We start from the raw sequence: 23,624 nt of genomic DNA on the forward strand, positions 1-23,624 counted from the left end.
TTTGCAGCCAAAATATCCCCTACTGGTAAAACTTTCACCCTGCTTTTTTTTCCTCTTCTGCCTTTCTACACAGAGCTAGAAAGACAAAAGCACCTGCATCTGGCACGTGTAAGATGCCACAAGGTTTAATTCTAAATAAGTGCCTTTAGCACCAGTGTGTAACTTAAAAGAAAGAAAAACTTCAGCCCCAAAACACTGAAATATTTAGCAGACTGCAGGAATCACAGGGATTTGAGGATGACATCCCCAAATATAGTGCAAGGCAAACTTACTCCCCCGTGATTAAGTAGGGCTTTTTTCCACATAAATGTCCCCAGGAGTTGGATTGGGGGGGGGGCACTGACACTCCAGCACAATCATCCACAAGATCCTTTGCCCAGCTTTGCATTGCACTCCTTCCATATAAGTGGTTCTGGTGACAGTGACTGTAGGTTTCCAGAAAAGCCCAACTAAAACGAGCACTAACAAAGAGGAAAGCTTTTCTAGGCTGCCTGACTTTAGAGGACAGGTTAAGGCATTGTTTTGATTTGATTTTAATTTATTTTAATTTTAAAGCTAGGCAGGGTGAGGAAAGGCCTGGCTAAAGGAAAATTTCATATGTGGAATTCGTTGGAAAGAAACTTAACCTACATTTTCTTCCCTGACTACTCGTTTTGAAGCCTCTCTCATCCTTCACTGGGTAAAAAATTAATCCGTGTTCTCCCCCCCCCCACCCTGAAGCCATGTGATTCTTGGAGGGGGAGGGAATCTTCTTTAGCCCAGCCCGTCGTTTTTTTAGGTTGGAGGCTCTACTGCAGAGTGTGAAGCTCAAAAGAGGGCAGCGCTAAGTGAGGGATCTCCTGGGCAGCTGTCCCCAAATCAAGATGTCCAGGTCTTGGGCTGCATCTGTCCAGCGGACTTTTCCTGCCTCACCTCATATGCCAAGGTTCTAAAGAGGGCTCTCCTTCGCCTTCCCGGACCTCAGCTTTGCTGGACCTGGTGGGACCTCGGCTCTTCCTGACACTGAAGGACTTTCGGTGGAAGCAAGATTAGAACTCCTTACTCGAGAGATTCCTGCCGCCCACTCGCAGAGAAAGGCATTGCAGATCCTACATCATCAACCTGGCACGAGCCTGCTCAGAAAAGAGAGCTGAGCCACAGCAGAAATGGGGCTCTTTATTAGGGCGGAGCCGGAAACGCAAACACTGGCCGTTTATAGGGCAAATCAAATTGTGGGCAGCGGTAGGGAAGATGAGAGGGAGAAGAAGTCCGATCCTATGCAGAAGTAAATCCTCTTCTGTTCAACAGGAGGTACATTCCCCATTCAAAGCGCATACATAGGATCGCAGCCTACATCTGCAGCTTTGGGGCCAAGCTCCGCCGAAGAAAGCCAGACTTACCTCCTGGCTCGCGTCGCCTTTACCGAGCCGAAATGTCTTCGGCCCCTGACATTGCCGCCGAAATAAACGACGGGGCGGCCGGAGCGGAGCTACTCAGCGAGCGGGCGGCCGACCTCAGGCCCCTTTTCCCCAGGTAATCCGACAGACCTACCTGCCCGGGTTGTTGTGAGGAAACAGGGAGCGCTACTCTCAAGCGCCGCGTCCTGGCGGGGCAGGAGGCTGAGAGGCGGGGGGATCCTATTAGAAGCCCAGGAGTGTCACTCCCACACGCGCGCACACACACACACACATACCACCCCGCTCCCAACAAGCTCCCCCCCTCCCCGCGTCCTGATCTGGGTTGGCCACGGCCATCGGAGGAAGTGGGGAGCGGGGGAATCGCCGCCGCCGCCGCTCTCGCAGCGAGCCGGCGAAAGTGTTAACCAGGAGCGCGGGGGTGGGGGCGGGGGGGGCGACGGGGGCGGGCGAGCGGGCTGATCGCGCTGGCGGAGCGCCGCTCTCCCCTCCAACGTCACGCCGGGACAGGGGGTGAGTGAAGCGACTGGGGCGCCTGGGGACCGGAGGCACTCCCGAGCCGGACTGACTCCAGCCAGGTATTATATACACCGAGCGATGTCTCCATTAGCGCGCTGCCATCGCTGCCGCCGCTGCCGCCGCTGCTGCTGCCGCTGCTCTCGCCGCCGCTGCCGCGCTCTCCAAAGCGAGCCGCTGCCATCGAGGCGAAAAGAGGCGGCCGCCCCTTGCCATGGACAAGCCCTCGCCGGGAGAGCCTAGGCGCAGCCCGGCGTGATCGCAGGTAAGGGGGAGGAAGAGCAGGAGAGGAGGAGAGGGCGAGCGGGGAAGAGAGAGAGAGAGAGAGAGAGAGAGAAAGAAAGAAAAGAGAAAGAGAAAGAGAGAGAGAGAGACCCTTCTCTGGCGCTCGCTGGGGACTTCCGTGCGGCTGCCTCTCCCTCCCTCCGCCCGCCGCCATCCCCCACAATAGTCGCCTGCCTTTTCTAACGCGCCGCCGGCTGGAGGTGAGGCAAAAACTCCCGGGGATCAGTCCCATCCCGCCTTGGCACCGGCCATCCCGGGCTCCGAGGGGGGGGGGATCAGTAGAAGACCGGCGTACTTGTTGAGGGGGGGGAGGGGAGGGGAAGGATAGAAACGGGATGCAGGAGAACTTTCGGGGCTTGGCGGGGAAGGCTTTCCGGGCCGGTGGAGGAGGGCGGCCGAGGGTCCGCGATCGTCTTTGGCGGAGGCTGCGGGGAAGAAAGTTTGGTGAGCAGGAGCAGAAAGCCCAGCTTGGAGTAAAGCAGCGGGGCGGTGGAGGGGCCATGGGGAAAGTTGTGACCCTGTAAAAGAGGGAGTTTGGCTCGTGGGGGGGGAGGCTGTCCATCCCAGCAAAAGTCCATTCGGCCGGTGGAGTCCATTCGGACTTTTGTTGCAAAATCGTCCCATTCAGTTCAATGGGGCTTCTTCTTGTCCTGAGTCGCTCTAGAATCTCTGCGTCTTTCTCTCTCCCGCCCCCCCCCCACACACACCCATCCACTGAGAGGGGCCGGGAATAACGCCTGCCTAGAATTTTTTGCTGCCTGGCACTCTGCAGAGATTTATTTCACCGTTTGAGCGTGCCGTAGATTTCGACATCAAAAATGGATTCGGGGTAAGCCCTGTGCAAATGTAACCGCCAGCGTCACCACCGTTTCCTTTTCACAAATATAAAGACTGGCGGGGGAGCCAGATTTAAGGGATTGGGGTCAATTTCCTTAATCCTGGAGTCCAAAGATGCTGAGAAATAAATCCCACCATTTGTATGTTTTTAGTTGTTATTATTAACAAAAGAAAAGGCAGGCGAAAGGTCTTTTTCTTGTCATGCACTGGGTAAGAAAAAAACCGGTTCAAAACTTCTTCTGCGCCAAAAGGTGTTTCGGAGATCGAGCCGGGAAACGAGCCCCGGGGTGCCCGGCTGGAGTCAACCCGACTGGGGATACCTTTACATTAAATTCGGTTTGTACAAGAGTGGTTCTTAGACGGTTTAGAAGGATTTTGGCTATTTCAAGACCAGAGTCAGGCCATGCCAGGTGTGGTCCGCGACAGCAGGCAGGTTTCCGCAATTTGCAGCCCAGGGAGCTTCGCCTCCCTTTGGAAGCCAGGCGGGGGGGGGGGGGGGGGAGAGAGAGATCTTGGAGAAGTAAAAGGACAGCTCCGAGATACCAATACTTGAGAAAGGTTGAGATGAGGCTCGCCGGTTCATTGAGTACCCTCCCGGCTAGATCCTCTCACCTATGTTTACTCGGGAGGAAATCCCGTCGATTTTCTTGAGGGGGGGCAGGAATCGCCGCCCTATAAATATGCGCAAGATTGCAATTCTCTCCGGCTCCTCGTGTTAGATGCGCGAATTGAGGAAGGGGCAGATTTTGACACCCATTAATTACTGGAACCTGGCAGGGGTGTCAGGGGCCAGCCCGGATCTCGATGACTGCCTGCAAAACTGGAACCGAGAGTCTGGCTGCTGTTCGTGGGTAATTAAGCCGATGTAACTGATGGGCTGGTGCCAGGATGGTTACCAGTTGCCAGCCGTGGTGGGTGCACGGAGAACAAAACCACCTGGTTTCCCCTAATTGCTACAGACGGGTCCCGCTCACCTTTCTGCCGAGGTCCATCCAGAGCTGCGGTGTAACCTGTACGGGTGGTGTCGGCGCTCCTGCTTTTTTTTTTTTTTTGCCTTTTGTTTTGGGCCGCTGCACCCGCGTCGTTGTGCACAGCGCCCGCGCGTTTCGACCCTGGGAAATTGTCGGTGGGTCGATGGATCGATCCTCACTGCAGACTGATCCTGACGGTGGCCTCCTTCCCAGAGGAAAAAAAAATCCCAGCCGGGTTTGTTTAAGGTGTTTGTCGTTGCTCGTCTTTCCGGGGCTTAGATGTTGGCTGCCTTGACCAGACGAAGTTGTTGTTTTGAAAAGGTCGCATTAAGATAGCGCGCATCCTCTAGCCGCCGCGCCCCCCCCCCCGCGCGCACCAGGTTTTCTCCTCCCGGCAGGGAGTGCATGCAGGACACGGTTTGATGTTGTCTATTTTTTTTTCCTAGCGTCCCTAAAATTTGGGGAGGGTGGTCATGAAACTGAAAATGAAACTAAGTAGGGCTGTGTGTATCGAAGGTCTCTGAACTTTTCAAACAAACAAATAGGTTTATTCCCTTGGGGTAGGAGAGGAGTGGTAGTTTCCTGAAGAAGGAGAAGTTAAAAGGGTGGCCGGAGGAAAAGACCGATGGGGAGAAATTGTGCGTGTGTGACACACGCAGAAAGTGCCAATTTCGGCCTCCGACATCTCCAGGTAGGGCTGGGGAAACCTCCCGCCCAAACTCCTGGTCCGCCGCTCACCACCCACCGTCGGTGTGAACAAGTACTGGTCTAAATAGAACAACGGTCCGACTCCAGTTTCTAGTGTTCTTGTGAAATCGTGCCTGTCGCTTCCCGTTTAACTTCCGAGTCGGTGGGTAGGGGCAGCCCCGGACTCTGCCCCTAACAAAACCGCAGCATATTGATGCCTGTTCCGAGCACACTCTGCTCTTAAGCGCGGTCATTCCGGACCGAGGCTCCTGGGTCCGGACGAGGATAGATGGGCGATTTCTATCTTCCAATCAAGGGGGCTTCGGGAAGCAATTCAACACACTGCCTGGGGACGTGCCTTCCAATTAATGGAAGAGATGGAGCCCGTCTCATCCTTCAGACAATAAAGGGGGGGGGAGGAGTGCGGGAGTAGGTGTATCTCGTGGTCTCGGAAGAAAGTGGGGCAAACAGTCCCGTTGATTTCTCCCCAGCCCCCTGAATGGTTTCAGAAGGGTCGGCAGGTAGGCGGGCAGAGTGGCCTGGCTAAGCCCGGAGACGGAAAAAAGAGGCAGGACGCGATCGGCCACTGACACTCTACCGGTGGGACTGTTGGCCTGGTCTTGCTTAAAGGAGGCGGGGAAGAGGTGGATATACTAAGCTGGGGGTTGACAGGCGACCCTCTGTCCCTCTTCTGCTGCCTCCTTCGGCCCTTCGCGGCGACCAAGGTGAGTCACTGCTGAGAAGCTGCTGCGCCCCCCCCCCCTCGCCCTCCCCGCCCCGCGCCGCGCCCCAGGTGGTGAGTGCCGCGCCTGCGTATTGGGAGTAAACAAGCCCGAGTCCAGCAGCAGCAACGGCGACCGATACGTTAGTCGGGAGGCGAGAGCAGCGCGGTCAGCTTCTCGCCCGGATGAGCATCAGGGGTAGGGGTAGCGCTTGTGTTCTCCCACCGGGACTCCCTTCCCAGGGAGGGAATGTTTAGGACCGGTGGCCGAAGGGAAGGCCCGTTTGTTGAGAAGCACCTTCCGTTTTAAGTCAAGGACGGGCGTGACCTCCTTGAAAGTAAGCTTGGCGAGAGCAGCCCCTTCCCTTCCTTCATGATGCTAAAATACAGCTTCAAGCGGGAACCCAGAGTTACTGTAAAGGATCTACAAATGGCAGGTGGCTTCATCCTATTGAAGGCAGGAGGAAGGTTTCTGGAAAAGATCCCTCGGCTGGTTCCTTCCTTGATGACGAGCCGTAGGCAAGAAGGGGGACTAGAAAGAACTTGTTTAGGATCACATTCTTACTAGTTAGAAGTTAATGCGGGAAGTCTCGGTAAGCGGAACCATAGGAATCTTTTCCAGGCCTTTCTGATTGAGAATCCAGTCTTTCGCGCTCCCTGACCTGCTAGGTGAGATGGAGTGACTCCGCGGAAGCCGCTTTGCTTAGTTAAGTCGTGAACCAATTAAGTCCCTTTAATGACCTCCGACTCAGAATAGTCTGAAGCTGATATGAAGTCCCGGTGCAATGAGCGCCCTATAGGCAAGATCCTCCCCCCCCACCTCCACCAAATTAAATACATTTTGCATCCTGCTGAGATAGGGCACGTGCCAATCGGCTTCAACCTAACCCATTCGGGCTTAATCAGCTTGTGGATCGACTTGTTCCAAAACATCTGCCTGCCTCTGGAAATCGGGAGGGCTTTTTCTTTTCTGAGCTCAGAAGGAGTTTGAAAACTCGTTCGTAAGACCTGAAAATGTTTAATACCCTGAATTTCGCCACACTTCTCCCTCCTCCGCGTTCATATGCCCATCAGAAATACAAGATGTATAAATGCAGGGTGTAATACTATGGCTTTATGAACCCTTATCAAAGTCACCTAAGTTTCATAGTCCAGATAAATAACCCTTGGCCTGAGATGCTGCTGAGGAGTAAACCCCACAGAGATCAACGGGAATTACTCTCAGACAAGCATCACGCTCACTGGTAAGAGCGATCCTACGTATTGTGCCAGAAATCTGTTGTTTTGGTTAGTACTACTTTGGTTCTCTGGTAGTAACTAGAACTATTTATTTTCACCAAAAAGCAGCAGGATAGAAGATAGATAGCAGAAAGGATGCTCTGGGAGACGGTATATTAACACACGCCCGGTCTCCCCCTTGTCTGAATGCCACCCTCAGCTACTGTTTGGCGCCATGTTGGCGAAAGAAAAGGGGAGGGGAGCAAAATAAGTAGTGCATTGAATCGGACTGCTTGGAAAACTCCCCATTAGTTTTAGTGGCATTTCTTCTCATCGTGTGCTCAGGACCAGGGCAAGGCAGGCTCGGCTGAGTTGAAGCATTCAAGCTTTTTCTTTTTCCTTACTAAGCGCGTCCAGGATCGGGACTCCCTCCTCTTTGTAAAGCGCCGCTCCGCTGCTGCTCCCGCTGCCTTCCCCTCGCTCCTTCTGGAACTCAGGCTTTGCCTCGGTAAATTATAGCAATTACGCCGCAGATATGATTATATTAGGTGTACTGCGGTCTCCAGATAGTCATCCATCACCCTCAATCGAGCTGTCAGAGTGGGCAGATTCGTCCCTGGGAGGCACCAAGTCTTCCAGCTGGGGAGAAGGAGAGAACATCATCATTAATTAGAGTGTGACCCCCGGGGCTATTCACATGTCTGAACTCAGGCAGCTCTCTGAGCAAGTCTCCACTCCTTTCCTCCTCTCCCTCGGCCCCAGCCGCCCTCCCCTCCTCTCCCCTCCCTTCCATAAACACACGCCCAGACACAAACGCACCGCTTGCGCAGACGCTACAAGAGAGACCCACTCTCCTGCAAGTTTCTTTAACCGGGAGACTCCAGCTCTGAGAGACGGGGCTCTCCCGATCCCATACTCATCCATGGTTACACAAATATCTTGGCAAGAGATTCCAGGCGCTAGACCTGTGCAGGGAAAGCCTGGTTAAAAGGGGACAAAGATGACTAGGTGAAGGGGGAGCGAGAAAGTGGTGAAGCTACGGGTTGTACTAATATTTCTGCAGAAATTTCAACTTCCTGTTCCTTAAACCATGTGGGAGATATGTTATGTGCATTAAAGTGTCATCTAATTTACAGCAATCTTAATAGGACTTTTAGGGTATATGAGATGGCTAAGGAGTGGTTTTACTGTTACCATCTACCAGTGTATTTCCATGGCCCAGCAAGAATTTGAACCCAAGTCTACAATACACCGGTCTCCTTCCTTAAATGCAGGGGGGAAATCCACTGAATGCAGTGAGGCTTACTAATGGCCATAGGAACCCTGCATCGCTTGGAAAATGTTTTGCACTAACGATAAGTTAATGAAGTGTAGATGTTACAACTTACTGGGTTTCTACCTAGGTTTGTTTTTCATTCATGATTCCTTGGGTTCCTTTACTGAGAGAAAGGCAGAAGATGAATATAATAGGGAGTTTTTTAAAAAAAATCGTGAATAGCATGGTCTGCTAGGGAAATAAACTGTGCTGAGTTTGATAGCACGTGTTTACAGTTGCAACCAAAGAAAAGGTAATTTTCACTATAATGAACATGCTGGAAGTAAATTCCATAAGAATTAGTGGGATTTACTTCCAGTTAAATATAGTTAATTTTGAGTTTGCCTCCTGCCTGGCTTAGGGGCAGATAATCTTCTGTACACCCCTATATCAACCCAGCCAAGCCACAGCAAGTCCAAGATCCTGCACAAATTTGCCTTTTAGAATCATGTTTATCAGAAATCTGATGCCCCCCTTTAAAAAAAAAACCAAATTTCATTATCCCAAATCTTTGTGGGTCAGCTCACTGTTAATCCAAATTTACAGAATGACACTTTTATCCTGGAGGATGCCATTTCATTGCGGAAATATACTGGAGTGTGCTGCCTTCCAACCCCGGCTGAAATCCTAAGCATGCACACTCTCTACGGATCCAAGGACCAATGTGCTTAGCATCCCATCCTGACAGTGCTGGACTTGAGACGATGTCTCCAACTGTGCCCGAAAAAAGTGGAGGTGGGGGGGAGATCCTGCTCCATATAAGAAATAATAGACGTATAGCTGTTAATGTCAATGAAATATGGAATGTTAATTAAATATTGCTCCTGACTGGTAGTCATAACAGTGACTTGGGCTAATAACCAGCAGGATGAATAAAAAGAGTCAAAGCATTGCCCTGAATGGAGAGTTGGAAGTGCCTACTTGTCAAACTGAAAAGCCCTAATAAGAGGCTTTGGAACACTTCTCACTGCTGGAGTTTTCAGAATTTCCAAGAAAATCGTTTATGGGGGTGTGTGGGGGGGTGTCTTGTATGCCTTATGGTCCAGTCTGGTAAGAATAGATAATGCAGGCAACATAGATTAGCCATCCCATAATAGGTTTTAGCCATTCTCTCTCCTCCCACTCACAGAAACACTGCAACAACTAATCCAATTTGGTACTTGGGGGTGAGTGGGGGGTTTTCTTCCCCCCTCCCTCGCTTTGGGTCTTGTCCAGACTGATAACTGGAGTGCTTGCTCACTGTTTGGTGGCATTTTGGTGGGTCCCCATAAAGATTTTCCCCAAATCTGAGTCTGGAGTTGTTGTTTCCCTGAACAAACATGGCTACTTTTGCTTCTTAGGTGGGGAACAATGGATGTCCAAAACGAACTAATAGGAAGTTTCACATGGGAATTGTGCTGTGAATGCGTAGCTTGGACATGAAACCAAAGATTCAAAATGAGTCCTGTGGCACAGTGGTTAAACTGCTGTACTGCAGCCAAAACTGTACTGTACTCACGACCCCAGGTTCAATCCCAGGTAGCCGGCTCAAGGTTGACTCAGCCTTCTATCCTTCCGAGGTCGGTAAAATGAGTACCCAGCTTGCTGGGGGAGGGGCAATGTGTGGCCTGCATAATTAACTTGTAAACCGCCCGGAGACTGCTTGAAGCGCTATGGGGCGGTATATAAGCTATTTTTGCTTTTTCAAAAGGGGGTGGGGACTGAGCTAGACTCAGTTCTGCCTCCTGCCTGTACTCAAATTGAGTCTTCTAGTGAGAAATCAAAGTGGTTTAAAAATAGGGCATAGAGTTTTCAGCTTCCTTTTGTGACATAACAGGACTGTTCTGGAGTTTAAATTTTAGGATTAGGCCCATCTAGAGTAGACCTATAGAATGAATCGTTAAATGGTGAGCCAACGTTTACCTATGTTCTGCTAATTCAATGGGCCTCCTCTAGATTTGACTCCTGTGGGATTCAGACTCTGGAATTTGTTTGTTTGTTTGGCTAACCAGTGGCATTCTGAGGCACTGATTGACTGGTCATGGGGGGGGGGGACTGAGCTATTAAAAACCAAGACAAAACCAAAACCAAACCAAACCCTCCTGAGCTTTGAGAGTAACAAGACCTTGAATCTGTACTTAGTGGAAGCAAACACATATTTATTTTTTAAATCTTTTGTGGTGCTCTTCAGTAAAATTCCCAGGAAGGCTTAAAACAGAGATGACACCTATGTCAGATCTAGATCAAAGACTACGAATGAAGGGTCTGAGAGTGGATCTCCTGTTTAGTTCTGAGATGTTTGGGAGACAAATGAGTGTCAGAGAGTGATGAAGAGAGAGAGAGAGACTGGAGGAAGGAGAAGGGGCTTGAGTGAACCGCAGGTGTCATCCCACGTGTTCCAGCAAATCATCACTAGAAATTTGTTGGCATGGGCCCAGAGCTTTGGTGTAAGAATGTGAAAACTTCCCAGTGACACCAAGTACTTCAGCAGGCATTCTGCCTTTAAAATGCCCTGCAGTAGACCCTCGATGCCTGTATGTACCCCAGGCGACAAAAACTCAAAGCCATTAAGGGAACTTCAGAGAGGCCTTTTTTAGCGTAACAGAGAAGAACGATGAACCAGGAAGCGCTTGCCCTAATAGCCTTCTCTCAACCTCAGCTCTGTGTCTTCGAGATGGTGTGAAACTATACCGATCTACTTTGGGGGCGGCGGGGTGGGGGGGGAGGAGAGAACATACAGGTTGTTGACATGAGGTATGGTCATGAAGTGCTTTGACAACTGCCTTCTACAGCATCCCTAAACAGAACTGGGCACCCAATCCTGCTTTGGGATTTCGCACCGGGACGCCCTTTTTTGTTTCTCAGATGGTTCAACTGGGGAGTAGAGAGAAAAGCTGTCACCTTGGGGTTTGAAAATCCATGTTGCTCTGCTTGCAATATGATCGTTTGATTTGCGGACGAGTTTGTCGACCGCCTTTGCTTTCTTTCCCAAGAGATGTGGGAGGGGGGGCTCTCTGCTCCCCACATCGGAAGTTTAAATGTAGACCACCTTCCCCTCAGGATGTCTAAGCCGACGGGCCTCAGTTCCTGGCAAATGCCTGCGTTTTTATCCTTGGGGTGATGGCAAAGCGGGGCTGCCTCAATGGGATCACAGATCTGGAGGTGGAAAGACCACCTGGGAAAACAGCCTTTACCCACGTGCCACCTGTCAGCGTCGGAGCTCATTGCAACTGTTGATGTAAAAGCTTTGTCGGCGCGTGTCCTCCTGGCTGGCCTCATTTGTAAGTGGGACTGATGACTACCGGGCGGGTAGAAAACCAGCAGGCAGCTGCTCATTAATTAATTTCTAATTAAAAGCGCTGACCACCCTTCAGTGATTCCGTATGTGAGAGCCGGTGAGTAACTGTCTGTGAGTGAGTTACGGGTCTGGTGTCACCCTGATTTCTCATTTCCAGACGACTTGCTCCGAGATGTGGTTATGAAGCTCCTTGATGGAGAGGCAGGAGCTTTGCTTGAACGTGTGTGTGTGTGCGCGCGCGCTGTTATGGTCATCTGAACGGGGCCACTTTCATTTTCACCGGCGCAACAGGATACCTTGAAATAGCGATCCGCAACTACTGTGCGCGCGCCTGTGTAGAAGATCAAACGAACTTTGATCTATAATAGGCGCAGTTTGGCGATCGAGACTGCAACCTACCCCAAAGGTATTTCTGTCTACACACGCGTATACACATCTCCCCACGTGCATCCGCACACCTGCGCGCCACAGTTTCCCTAGGGGTTTTCCTGACGTCAGATATTCTTCGAGTCGACGTGAGCGTTCGAGCCACGGGTGGATTCCCTCCAGGCTCCCTCCCCACTGCATTATCTTTGTGTGTGGGCAAAAGATATAGCATACCTTCTCCACGAAAATTGGCTACAGCCCTGGCTTTCCAGTAGCAAGACTTAGCCACGTTCCACAGACGTCCCCCCCCACACACACACACACATAGTTTTTCTTACGATCACGGCTTGTTTGTACATGGCGTGGGGTGGGTTGGGTGACAAAGTTGATTCACCTCCCCAACGTTAAAATCAAAGTTCTCCCTGGCAGACAGATGACTTCAAGGTGGCTTTGTGCTTGGTCCTTTAAGCCCCTAGGAGACTCCAGCGACCCCATCCATCGGGACAATACAACAGAGCAAAGCGGCCGCCGGAACTCACGGATCCGACGCCTCTCCTGGTTGTTCCTGGAGCCTGGGAGCTCCCCGTGGCCATGTCCTACCCCCAGTTCGGATACCCCTACTCATCTGCGCCCCAGGTAAGAAAATCCGCGCCCGAAGGGAGATCGAATCCGCGCCCTGCCCTCCCCTTTCTCTTCCCTTTCCCCCTGTTACTGTATTTGGACTTGTCTTCTCCCCTCCTCATCTCTCGTCCTCCGGCGAATCTGTAGGAGGCAGATGTATATGGAGGCAGGGAGAACAGAGATTTCCTTCCCAGGCTGCAATCATAACATGGAAGTCGGTCCCAATGAAATCAAAACGCACTGATTTCCAGGTAAACAGGAATTAAAAGTGACCACTAAAGAGAGGGGCGAGGGTTGCGCTGGTACCTTAAAAGCCGGAGTGCGAAGGACACTCACTGCTAGGCTAAGCAACATATTCATACTTTTCGGTAACTATAGTACAGGTACTTAGGAGTGCATTATAAATACCGATTAAAGGTCACTTGAAATCCATGGGAGAAAGGCGTTGTGAGGGATCGGGATGCAGAGCGTGGTCCTTGCCTTTTAAAGGTCTCCCTTCGAAAGGTTAGAAGATCCGGCCAGGTAGAAATGTTCCAGTGTGATCTTACACGTGTCTGCTCCGAAATAGGTTCTGGGGCTATCCACTGCCATCCCCACACGTGGCTAACAGGATTTGAGCCTTACGCTGTTGAGCTGCAAAACACCAAAAGAGGCTGGAAGCGCCTTGGAGCCGAGTCAGCCCTGAATTCATTTTTGTCTTGTTTTCAAACAGCTTTTACACACTGATCCCCGTAGTGATCTAGAGTGGAGGGGGGGGGGGTAGCGGGAGCTTAAGGCAAAGCAAATACGCTTGCCCCATTTCACCCCGGATCAGCAACTCCGGGGTGGGGTGGAACTTGAACGTGAGGGGCATTACCCTGACTCAGGGTTTGCGACTTAACTGCTTTCTGGATCGTTCAGCTAAATTTTGCATGGCCGAGGGAGCAGCATGGAGGCGGCTCTTAGAATGGAGATGAGAGGTAAACGCCACGAACACCGGATTTTTACATCTGAATAGACGCGTTCTAGGAATGATAACATCTATACAATATCACTGTATAAACTGTCCTCCAGGGGAAAGAATTCATTAAACGTTGAAACATAAGAAATGTTTCTTTATGTCTGTCTCTTTCTGTTTTTCTTTACCTGACGTGTGTGAACTAGAGCTAGGTTTTCCCCTTTCGCTCTGTTCTTTAAATTATAGGCCGATCCACAAAGCAGTTAAGCAACTGGGTTTAGCATAACATATAAGGTTCAGTTCCTTCAGTTCACTTACTCTGAAAAAAGTTCACGGACGTCTCCTGCTGCAGCTAAGCCGGTTCGGTCAACATTGGCTTTCCTTTGGTTCCCTATGGCTGCAGCCCCATACGTCCTTACCGGATAGTAAGGCTTACTTCTGAGTAGACCAGCAAAGGCTCGTAGTGTGGGCAGGAGAGTCTAGTCCGCCCTTCTTTTTGATTGGGTCGTTCCAAAGGACCATCCTACCACACTTCTACAGCTGCGGGCTCGTAGTACCATTCACCATTTTCACCCTTCCCTGGTAGATGACAAGAGACGTCGAGCTAGCCCAGAACACCTCGATCTTGAGCACGCAAAGGGGTTGGGTGGTAGTTGCTCCGGATTAATGAAGGTGGAGAATGGATGTACATTCCCATTAAAACCAAGGACAGGCGCTTGACCCGGAAGGGCAGAGAGGGTTTGGTGGCAGTTCCATAGTGGCATCAGCCTATGTCGGTGGCCTTCTCCATTGTCCCCTGGGGGTCCCTCACCCGGTGTCCCTTCTCCTCCTAGTTCCTGATGACCACCAACTCCTTGACCACGTGTTGCGAGACCAGCGGCAGGACGCTCACGGACTCGGGCGCGGCCGCCTCGGCTCAAACCCCCGTCTACTGCCCGGTGTACGAGAGCAGGCTGCTGGCCACGGCTAGGCACGAGCTCAACTCGGCCGCCGCCCTCGGCGTCTACGGGAACCCCTACACCAACACCCAGGGCTACGGCAACTACGTCACCTACGGGACCGAGGCGTCGGCCTTCTACTCCTTGGTAAGTCTTGGGCAGGCAGCGCGGAGAGGAGAAGACCTCCCCTTCCACTATTGATAGAGGCGGCCGAGGGTTGGGGGTCAACTGCTTCCAAGCAAGCAAGCCGGCCGCCCCAGGCAGCCAGTTTTAAACAGGCCTGCATCCGAAGTACCAAACCGTGCCGGTCAAGATATTTTGCTGCCTGAAATGAAGAGGCATACCTATGTGCCTTCACCCACCCATTTCAAAGCTGCGATGTATCCAGAGCCAGCCAATCCTCTGGCACATGAAGTCTAACCCCCGGAAGCAACTCCCTCCCCGGTAGACGGCAATTGCAGTAAATGAAAGAACTGCTAATTCTTGAAGCTGAGGGCCCGGCTTCCCTTTGCCTAATAGCAGTGCCGGCTCTTTTCTTAGTTTATGTGACCCTAAACGTAGGCAGAAGGCATTAAGGTCCATTGAACTCAGTGGGGCCTTAAGTATTCCGAATTTGCCAAGGGAAAGTCCTGTCAACCCGCTGCAGCAAAAACAACTAAGCATATTAAAGACGGCCTTTTATCTCGCACGAGATTTCGTGGACTTCTTCAGATGTGAGAAGTGTACTTTCTAAGAATCCCTGTGTTCCTTATGGTTAAAATTGTTTTGTGTGCCCGGTTTACTTATTTACTTTTTAATCTTAAGGGGTCTGGGTAGCTTACAGGCATGATTAACACGATCTGAATAGAGGCATGCGGGGAGGTGGGTAGAAAACCAGCTAACATAATCATTCCGACAACGTGGATGGGAGGGGGGTGTACCCACGTGATGCCACATACTGGCTAGTATCTTATTGCTACTCCCGACTCGAATAGATCCAGTGATTTAACGGGATTTACATAACAGTTAATTTAAACATTGGGCGGTTGGTTCAATGAGCCGGATCTCTAGTTGGAACTAACAATAAGATACTGGCCACTGATATTTACCCGCTGTAGTAGTAGTGCAAGGATGGCCATGTGGACAACCTGCGGCCCTCCACAGATTGTAAGACTCCACCTCCCATCAACTCATAGCTGATGGTGCAGGATGATAGGAGTTGTAATGCAGCAACATCTGGAGGTCCTTCCATTGCTCAACCCTGTTATGGTTGATGTTTTTGAGGCACAGACTGGCGTGGGGGGAGTAACCATGCCCCAAAGATAGTAGAAAACGCAGGCAGCTGGGCACACACCCTTTGCATCACAACAGGAATATCTCACAATAATACTTGGCACCTGCCAAAATTCATTTCCATATGTCGCCCTGCACGAACTTCTAAGTGAGGTTTGGGGCTAAACTGAGAGGAAATGGGGGTTTGGTGGGTTACATCATCTGAAAGGAGGGTCAGATGAGCTACACCTATTTGGTTCTGGAGATACTGTACCACCATTAGAAGTCCGATGCCTGAACTTGGCCAGTGTTGGAATGTAAGTTCAGCCCTCCTGCTCCTTTCCTGGAGCGCCTCTTGGAACAAGTTTTGCATGGAAGCTAGACTTCCCAAGGTAGTATGTTTGGGGTTGTGCCCCCTTTAAGAAGGGAGTACAGTCGGAGCCCACTTCCTTTTAGCTTTCGCACCACCATGCTTCCTTCTTGTGCCTACTGATTTGACTTTGGCCCCTCAAGAAAAAGCATAAAATAACTCTTCTTTAGTCTGTTGTTTAGGGGAGTTGTAATAGCACAGTATCGGTGCTATTATCTATGCATACTTTTATTATTTTTGGTTGTATGTTTTGCTTAATTACGTAAACTGCCCTGAGTAGTATTTCATTAAGTTGGGCTGTCTAGAAGCTCAAGAAAGAGAGTTAAGGTGGGGACTGTATTGGACAGCATAAGGTTGCACGGTTATTTGGAAATAATATGACACACGTAATTCTGAGTATGCGTGCATGCGTGTTTCCTTCCCAGCTGCAATTAAAGCACTTTAATTCTACTTTGATTAATTTAAAGTCGAGAGTTAGGCAGGAGCTAGCCTCTGTCGGTGAAGTTAAAGGGTCCTCTGTCCGTCGATGTGTTCCGTAGCGGGAAAAGGATTGGTGCCTCCCTTGCCCACTGCCGTGCTTGGTTTTTAATGTTCCAGAACAGCTTTGATTCGAAGGATGGGAGCGGATCTGCGCATGCGGGAATTACTCAGGCGGCGGCTTACTATCCCTACGATCACACGCTCAGTCAGTATCAATATGACAGGTAAGAAACAAACAGCAATTAATTGCAAGGCAGAACCAGCGAGAGGCGGCGTATGGGGTGGGGGGAGGGATGAGTGGTTATATTTCCTTCCCTAATCGGCAAGCATTTTACACATGACTTCCGCGGTCTGCGCGCATTTGTGCATTTCTAAAAGGGTCGCCCTAATCACCGTGGAATTAAGTGGAAAGGATGGGGAGGGGGGAGAAAGAGGCCGATCCCACTGCGTCATGGTCGAACCTCTTCTCGGATGAGGGAAGAGACTACAGTCCTTCTAGCTGGTTATACAGTGCCCCATAGGTAAAGGCTAAAACACTGGATATCACGTCGAACAATCAGCGTGGATGTCTGAGGGTTTTCCCCCCTCTCAGCGACGATAGCCTTATGCATTCCAACGTGCATTTGGAGTTGATGCCGATTGCCTTAGGAACGCCACCGCCAGAGGATCGCGTGCATGTCTGAACGTACCTCACCTCCCCCAAAAAGTCGATGCTTTTCAGGGGAGGGGATTCACGCAGTCAGCCGCGGAAATGACTGCGCCACTAGGAACCTGGTGCAATGGCTGACAATTATAGGCTGAGAGAGCCGCTGACAGGAATAATACCTCTGTTTTTACTGGTAATGCCCTCTCTCCAGCAAGCCATCGACCTGGCTTTCTATTCACTCTATCTGTAAATGGGGTGGTGTTAATAATGTTGGCCTACCTTACAGAGGGTCTGTCAAGGATCTCTGCGAACTTAGAGGCGCTGCTCCCCATGCCTGCAACAGAAAGAGTAGTTATTAAGTCAAGGAGACGTGTCATGTTATGACGTGCAGTGGTTTCAACAAAATAGTCCACTCTGGAAGAGGAGCAGAGTGCCATAACATGTCTACGTAGAAGCCCCACGGAGTTCAGTGTGCCTTGCTCCCCCACTGAATGCACATAGGATCGCAATTCTAAAGCTGCAATTCACCACCCATTTTCCTAGGTATATGATTTAGGTGTAGCTTACTTTGGAGTAGGCATGCTTGGTATTGCCCTGTAAGCAGCCCAGGAATGCAGTCATAGGAATCTAATTACCAGGGAACTAAATCGCAAAAGTCCCAACGGGTTAAAAGTACAGTTCAATGATGCCCAGCTTTTATCTGCATAAGTGCCAATGAAAAGTTGTGTTTGTGTTTTGTCTACATGAGAAGAAGTGTGCGCTCACATGTTTGTACTGATAGGAAGCTTGTTTACATCCTCTGATCCTGGATTCCTCCTGGAGGAACTGGCACCAAACACAGAAGTTGCTTCTTTACCTCTTTATTCCCCCCTTCACCATACTTTGCTCCTACAGATTCTTCCTATGCAGGCTCAGGCTTCCTTCTGGATGTACATGCACAACGTTGCACTGTTCAGCTCCAGGGCATGCCTCGTCTACAGCTATATAGGCTGACTTGATATTCTGTTCCCTAGCTATTTCTCCTCCCAACCAAAAGCCAAGCCCTGGGCTTCGATACAGGGCAACAGGAGATTCACTGGGCACCCCTTTGTCCCTGTAGCACGGGTGGGCAAAATGTGCCCCCCATGGGGCTCTTGATCTCCTTCCCTGCCCCAAATTTCAAGCCTTTAGTATTTCCACAGAAAAGCAGAGAGGCCACTGACTGTACATCCCCTGATAATACCAACCTGGTAATACCAACCATACACATGAAACGGATCCTTCGGGTTTCCAGTCTACCTCTTGGAACTTTAGTTTTAACTACATTATCTCTAAGTTTTAACATCTAATCAGGAGGATTTTTCCTGTTTTTCTGCACTATCACCGCCTATTCTGCAACAGGGGAGCTTGCGGGTTCTGTAGGACCCGCGAACTCCCCTGTTGCGGATATTTTAATAAGGGTTTATTACCCATCTGTGTTTACAGAATAAACAGAGATCCGTCTCGCCCATAAATACCCGCATCCCCTCTCACTATTTTATGCCGGAAGAAAATGCACTGGGTCTTATGTCCAGTTATGAGTTCGAAAGGGATGGAGAGAGTCGCTCCAAGGCACCGTCCTTAGTGGACGTTCTTCTGCGTGCGCGCCTTGTTAAGTGGAGCTGCCCCTCCTCTCAGGACTGTGGCGATCCGTCTTGCTGTCACTTCCGTTGATTTCAGTGGCTCCCTTGCTGCAGGCTGAGTCTCCCGACGGAACTTCCTGCTCTAAACGTTTTCACCGTTTCTACAGATCTAAGCATGCTTCCAGCCTCCTCCTGCACGTGCACAAGAGCGACTGGTGAATTTCTCTGGCTTGGCAGAGCCAAGTACAAAGTACACAAAGGGGAATGCTAGCAACAAGGAGCGACGGTTTTTCCTGTTGATTCACCTCTTCTTCTTCTTCTTCTTCTTCTTCTTCTTCTTCTTCTTCTTCTTCTTCTTCTTCTTCTTCTTCTTCTTCTTCTTCTTCTTCTTCTTCTTCTTCTTCTTCTTCTTCTTCTTCCATGCATATAAACACCCAAGAGCCGACTGTAGTATCTTTTAAGTGACCACAAGAAAGTGCTAGGCGGTCTTGATGTCAAATTTGGACACGACTGACGATGCGGTTGCCTCCGCTGATCATTACTGGTTTGATCACATCTTTCTCTTCGTGATTTGTAACTGTCCTTCCAGAAGCTGGTGAAGAATGAAAACCTGCTTCATAGGTGCTCTCTATCTTTGAGTAGTTTCGTAACCGACACCCGAATGTCTAAACCGCTGCCGAAAGCATTCTGATATATAGCACGGAAGTTCTTTATAAAGTTCAGAATCTAATTCACGCATACAAATCTTCACCTGATTTAGCTGTCCTCCAGGGACCCATACGCAAACGGTGAGCCATGCTTTGTTCATGAACAACTGGGTGTATGAGTTTCCTCCGCGGAAAAGCATTGTTTAGAAGACGGTATAAAAGTCCAGCATGGGGCTTTAGACCTGCCATAGCCCATTCAGACGAGCAAAAAATCCGTGTATATTTTCTTCTCTGAACCAGACTGTTCATTCCTCCCTCGGTGTAGTTTTTGTTTCCTTTGTTAGGGGGGATTTCCGAATACAGTATTTCTCCTGAATGAGAACAGACCTTCACACACACGCACTGCTCACCCGCTTCACATATCGTTAAATAATCCCCTTTTTAAATTCTTTGGCATGGTTATTGTTTTCTGCTCTCTTTTAAGAGCATAAGCCAAGCATCCCGCTTACACTATTCCAACCTTTTAAGCCCGTTGGGTGTTGATGACCTTTCCTTGGATGATGTACATTAAATATTCAGGTATAGCCTTGTGCGTTTAAAAATAATCTAGAAAGAAAGGGTAGGTGAAAAAACAATACTAATAAGAAAAGAAATAATCTTTTTTTTATTAGCGATTGCACCCTGAGGTTACTTAGGTGCATTCCGTCGGGGGAAGGGTGGCTGCTTTCTTAACATATCTATTTTGCACGAGCTAAATTCTGCCGTGTTTAAAGAAAAGGTTCTCCTCTCCGCATGCAAGCTGCAGTCCTAAAGACACTTCCATGACAGTAAGCCCGCCTGAGCACAGTAGGGCTGAGTTATGAGCAAAATGTGAACAGGAGTTGCTCTCTGAGGGCGCTGTCTGATACACCCTTCTTCCACAGTAAACGCCAGATAAGCCGCAGGAGACTTACTTAGAAGCAAAGATCTATAGCATCCTCAGGCTCCTTAAGGATCCGAGGCAGGCTGTTTCAACGCAAGTTGATTGACATTTGCTAAAGAGTAACACTATATATGGGTGTTAACTTGTGAGCCAAATTCCAAAGGCTGGGTTCACATTCGAGTTGAGCCTACATTCCAAGATGAGCGGCACAATCCTGTATTCGGTGGGGCTTACTCCCAAGTAAGTGTGTATAGGATTGCAGCCTCAAGCACATTTGATCGCTTTGGTTTTCAGATGAAGGGCGTTTCTAAGCAATTAGCCCACTTTGACTTAACTGAGCCGGAATGGTTTCCCATAAAATCCGATGCTCCAGTTTTGACTGCAGTGGGGTTGCGGCAACGATCCCTCCATGGGGGGGGCGGGCGTCTTTTCTGCTGAATAGACTCGGAGCCCCTTCCGTGGTCTGCTTCCATCGGGGCGCGTTTTCTCACTGCCGCTTTTTGCGCCCCGCAGATACGGGACCATGGACGGAGGGACCAGGAGGAAGAACGCCACGCGAGAGACCACGAGCACGCTGAAGGCCTGGCTGCAGGAGCACCGCAAGAACCCTTACCCGACCAAGGGCGAGAAGATCATGCTGGCCATCATCACCAAGATGACCCTCACCCAGGTCTCCACCTGGTTCGCCAACGCCCGGCGGCGGCTCAAGAAGGAGAACAAGATGACCTGGCCCCCGAGGAACAAGTGTGCCGACGAAAAGCGACCCTACGAGGACGACGACGAAGCCGAGGGCCAAGGAGGAGACAGCCTGAAGAACGAGAAACTCGACGGTATCATCTCCCAGACGTTATGGTCCCTTTTGCAGAATACTGTATTAGGCAAGAGACAAGGCAGCCGGTCCTCCCCCCCCCCGCCTTCCAAGCACTGCTGACTGAACCCTTCCACCGCAGGGACTAGGAGAAGATCGGGCACCTCAGAGATAAGAAGTGGGAAACATTTAGCCGTGGCCCTAATTGTTAACGATTGTATCCTGAGGTTTCTTTGGTGTATTCTGTCACGGAGAACTGCGCCCTAGTGCCGGGCGACTCTGTTCGCAGGTTGCCCGCCTAGGTTCCGAGGGGAATTTCCCTTTTTAAAAGTAGAACTTGGGAAAAAGTAGTTCCTTGGGCAACTCCCCGAATTCCCTGGCCAGCAGAGGCCCAGGGGCTGAAGGATTCTGGGGAGCTGTCCAAAAATGGAACTTCACAAAACTCGGGGAGGGAGCAGGACTTTGAAAGGATACACCGTAAAAGCGAACGGGCAGGGAGGAGTTGGGTATTCCTGCTAACACCAGCATTGTTCAGCTCAAGGCCCCGTATTGTAGCCCCGTCAAGCAAGTATGCGCTACAAGTAGCCCCGGCTCCCTAGCAAAGCTGCAGGCCTTATACTTGCTATGGATGCGTATGTACAGGGCACCTGCCAACTCGATCTTGAAGGGCGAAGGTGGCTCTGGCATGAGAGCGACCTTTGCCCATTTTTGCAGTCCTGCCCTATATTCTTTCGCCGCCCCCGCGAAGTCCAAAGTCAGGCTGAGGAACGTGTGACCCTCCCATTGTTTCTAGGATGCCCCTCCCATCATTCCCAGGCGGGGTATCCCATGGTAAGGGATAATGGGAGATGCAGTCCGACCAAGATCCGGAGGCCCACACTTTTCCGAGCCTGGGTTTAAGGTTCGCTCTCTGTGCCAGCCTGTAATCTGGGCTAATTTGAAGGCAACCTCTGAAACGTGGATTTAGTATTAGCTTCCTTCCTACCAGAGCCCAGACGAGAATCCAGGCATCCTCTCCTTTCCAGTCCTAAGATGACCCGGCTTGGGAAAGGGGTGGCTAGGCTCCCTGCTGAGGTTAAATGCTGGGAATACTGACCGTACAAATGCTGCTCTGTGAGGAAAGGGGGGGGGAGAGGTGCCCTTAAAGAGGTTTACTTGGTGGCCCAGAGCTTCCTGGCCATCCAAGTCGGAGAGGGTGGGGGTTCCGTCCTTTGACTGAGCCGTGTCCTCCTCCTCCCCTTTCTGCCCTCAGAGCCGGCGGGCAAGGAGGACAAAGACCTTGGCCTGAGCGACCTGGACGACTACGACCCGCTGGAATCCGAGAGCTCGGAGGGCGAGCTGAAAGCGCCAGCCTTCGGCCACGTGGAGAGCGAGGCGTGCGCCAACGAGGCCTGCAAGGAGCCGCCGCTGGGCTCCGGCGCGGCGGCGGCGCTCGACGGCAGCCTCGAGCGGGCCAAGAGCTGCCTCAAGGAGCCCGCTGCCGGCCCCGAGAACTGCGAGGCGGCGGAGCTGCTGGGCGCCCGCCAACGGAGCTGCGAGGCCAAGCCCTGTTACCAGCAGCAGCAGCAGCAGCTTCTGGAGGCCAGCAGCAAGCCGAGGATCTGGTCGCTGGCGCACACGGCCACGTCGCTCAACCAGGCCGAGTACCCGTCGTGCATGCTGAAGCGCCAGCAGGGAGCGCCCAGCTCCTCTTCCTCCTCCTCCTCCTCCTCTTCTTCCTCCTCCGGCGCCGTCGGGGGCGCCCCGGCGGCGGTCAGCGTCCTGGAGCGGCACCCCAAGGATTCCCCCGTCACCAACCTCAGGAACTGGGTGGACGGCGTCTTCCACGACCCCCTCTTCCGGCACAGTACTTTGAACCAGGCCTTGAGCAACACCACGGTGTCTTGGGCTACCACCAAAGGCTCCCTCTTGGAGACCGGGGCCTTGGGGCGCTCGCTGGGCAGCGGGGCCGCCGCGGCCGCCGCCGTCCTCAAGGGCCAGCTGGCCGGCTTGGCGGGGCCCCAGGACTCGGGCAAAGATTTCCTGGCCTTCCCCAAAGCAGGCAGCAAAATGTTCTGCTCCTAACGATCGAGCCCCGTCCGCCTCCCTGGGACAGGGTAGGGGAAAAGGCAAGACGGGGGCGAGAGACTCGGCTCGGAGGAGCCACGGAACGGGCTGGGCTGGGCTGGCCGGGGGACCAAAAACCACCGGGACGGAGGTTCGCCTTTTAAGATGGGAGACTTTTTCCAGGAGCGAAAGGAAACATGGATTTTCCAAAGTTCACTTTGCCGATTTCGAGAGAGAGAAAGCGAGAGACTTCCTTCTGTGCTGTTTTGGAAGAGTTTCACTTGGCCGCGACTTTAAGGGATCAATGTCTTCACGGTTATTTAAGTCCCATAGCACGTTCCACTAGTTGATAGAGGCGCCCTTCAGAGTTTCCCTTGAGCCAAGTTTACAAGGCGCGAGATTCGAATTCTGCTTCGGGGAGGGGGAGGGAGTTGTTTATATGCTTTCATTCCTCTTTTTTTTCTCCCTTTTCCTTTTCCGTTCTCTTCCTCTTAATTTGTGGCATGCCAATCTTAGTTACCAAAAACGAACAAAACAAAAAAAGAAAGAAAGAAAAAGAGACTTCCTCCTAGGACTTCTGTTTCCCAACCCTCCCTCTTTCATTGTTAGCATTTCACCCACAAAAAGGAGAAAAAAAAACATACAATCACTTCTTCCACCTAGTTGACACCATTGCGCGCACGCACACAAAACACAGAATTTGAACTTGACAAATAAGCTATGTCGAAAAGGTATGTTCACTCTTAAATAAATTGTCTGTCTCTCAGAGA

General features: G+C 51.0%; 1 protein-coding gene and 1 long non-coding RNA gene across 4 annotated transcripts in view; one reads left to right on the forward strand and one right to left on the reverse strand.

Moving 5' to 3' along the window:
* Window positions 1-1,455, reverse strand: part of LOC144588599 (uncharacterized) — a 36,731-nt gene extending 35,276 nt beyond the window's left edge. Inside the window, exon 1 of the long non-coding RNA XR_013544218.1 lies at window positions 1,380-1,455. This is a non-coding gene — a long non-coding RNA (uncharacterized LOC144588599). The remainder of the gene's footprint in view (window positions 1-1,379) is intronic.
* IRX4 (iroquois homeobox 4) lies at window positions 1,381-23,624 on the forward strand. 3 transcript variants are annotated; one of them, XM_072998469.2, is made up of 6 exons: window positions 1,381-1,512; window positions 12,057-12,223; window positions 13,979-14,230; window positions 16,302-16,408; window positions 20,514-20,830; window positions 22,061-23,624. In XM_072998469.2, the coding sequence occupies exons 2-6, from the start codon at window positions 12,179-12,181 to the stop codon at window positions 22,870-22,872; spliced, it is 1,533 nt and encodes a 510-aa protein (XP_072854570.2). In that variant the 5' UTR covers window positions 1,381-1,512; window positions 12,057-12,178; the 3' UTR covers window positions 22,873-23,624. The 3 variants fall into 3 exon arrangements, with proteins under 3 accessions (XP_072854570.2, XP_020652807.3, XP_078247815.1); XM_020797148.3 differs by lacking the exon at window positions 1,381-1,512 and adding an exon at window positions 1,855-2,175; XM_078391689.1 differs by lacking the exon at window positions 1,381-1,512 and adding an exon at window positions 1,889-1,972.

This window comes from Pogona vitticeps, chromosome 4 (assembly GCF_051106095.1).
Source record: "Pogona vitticeps strain Pit_001003342236 chromosome 4, PviZW2.1, whole genome shotgun sequence".
Classification (NCBI taxonomy): Eukaryota; Metazoa; Chordata; class Lepidosauria; order Squamata; family Agamidae; genus Pogona; species Pogona vitticeps.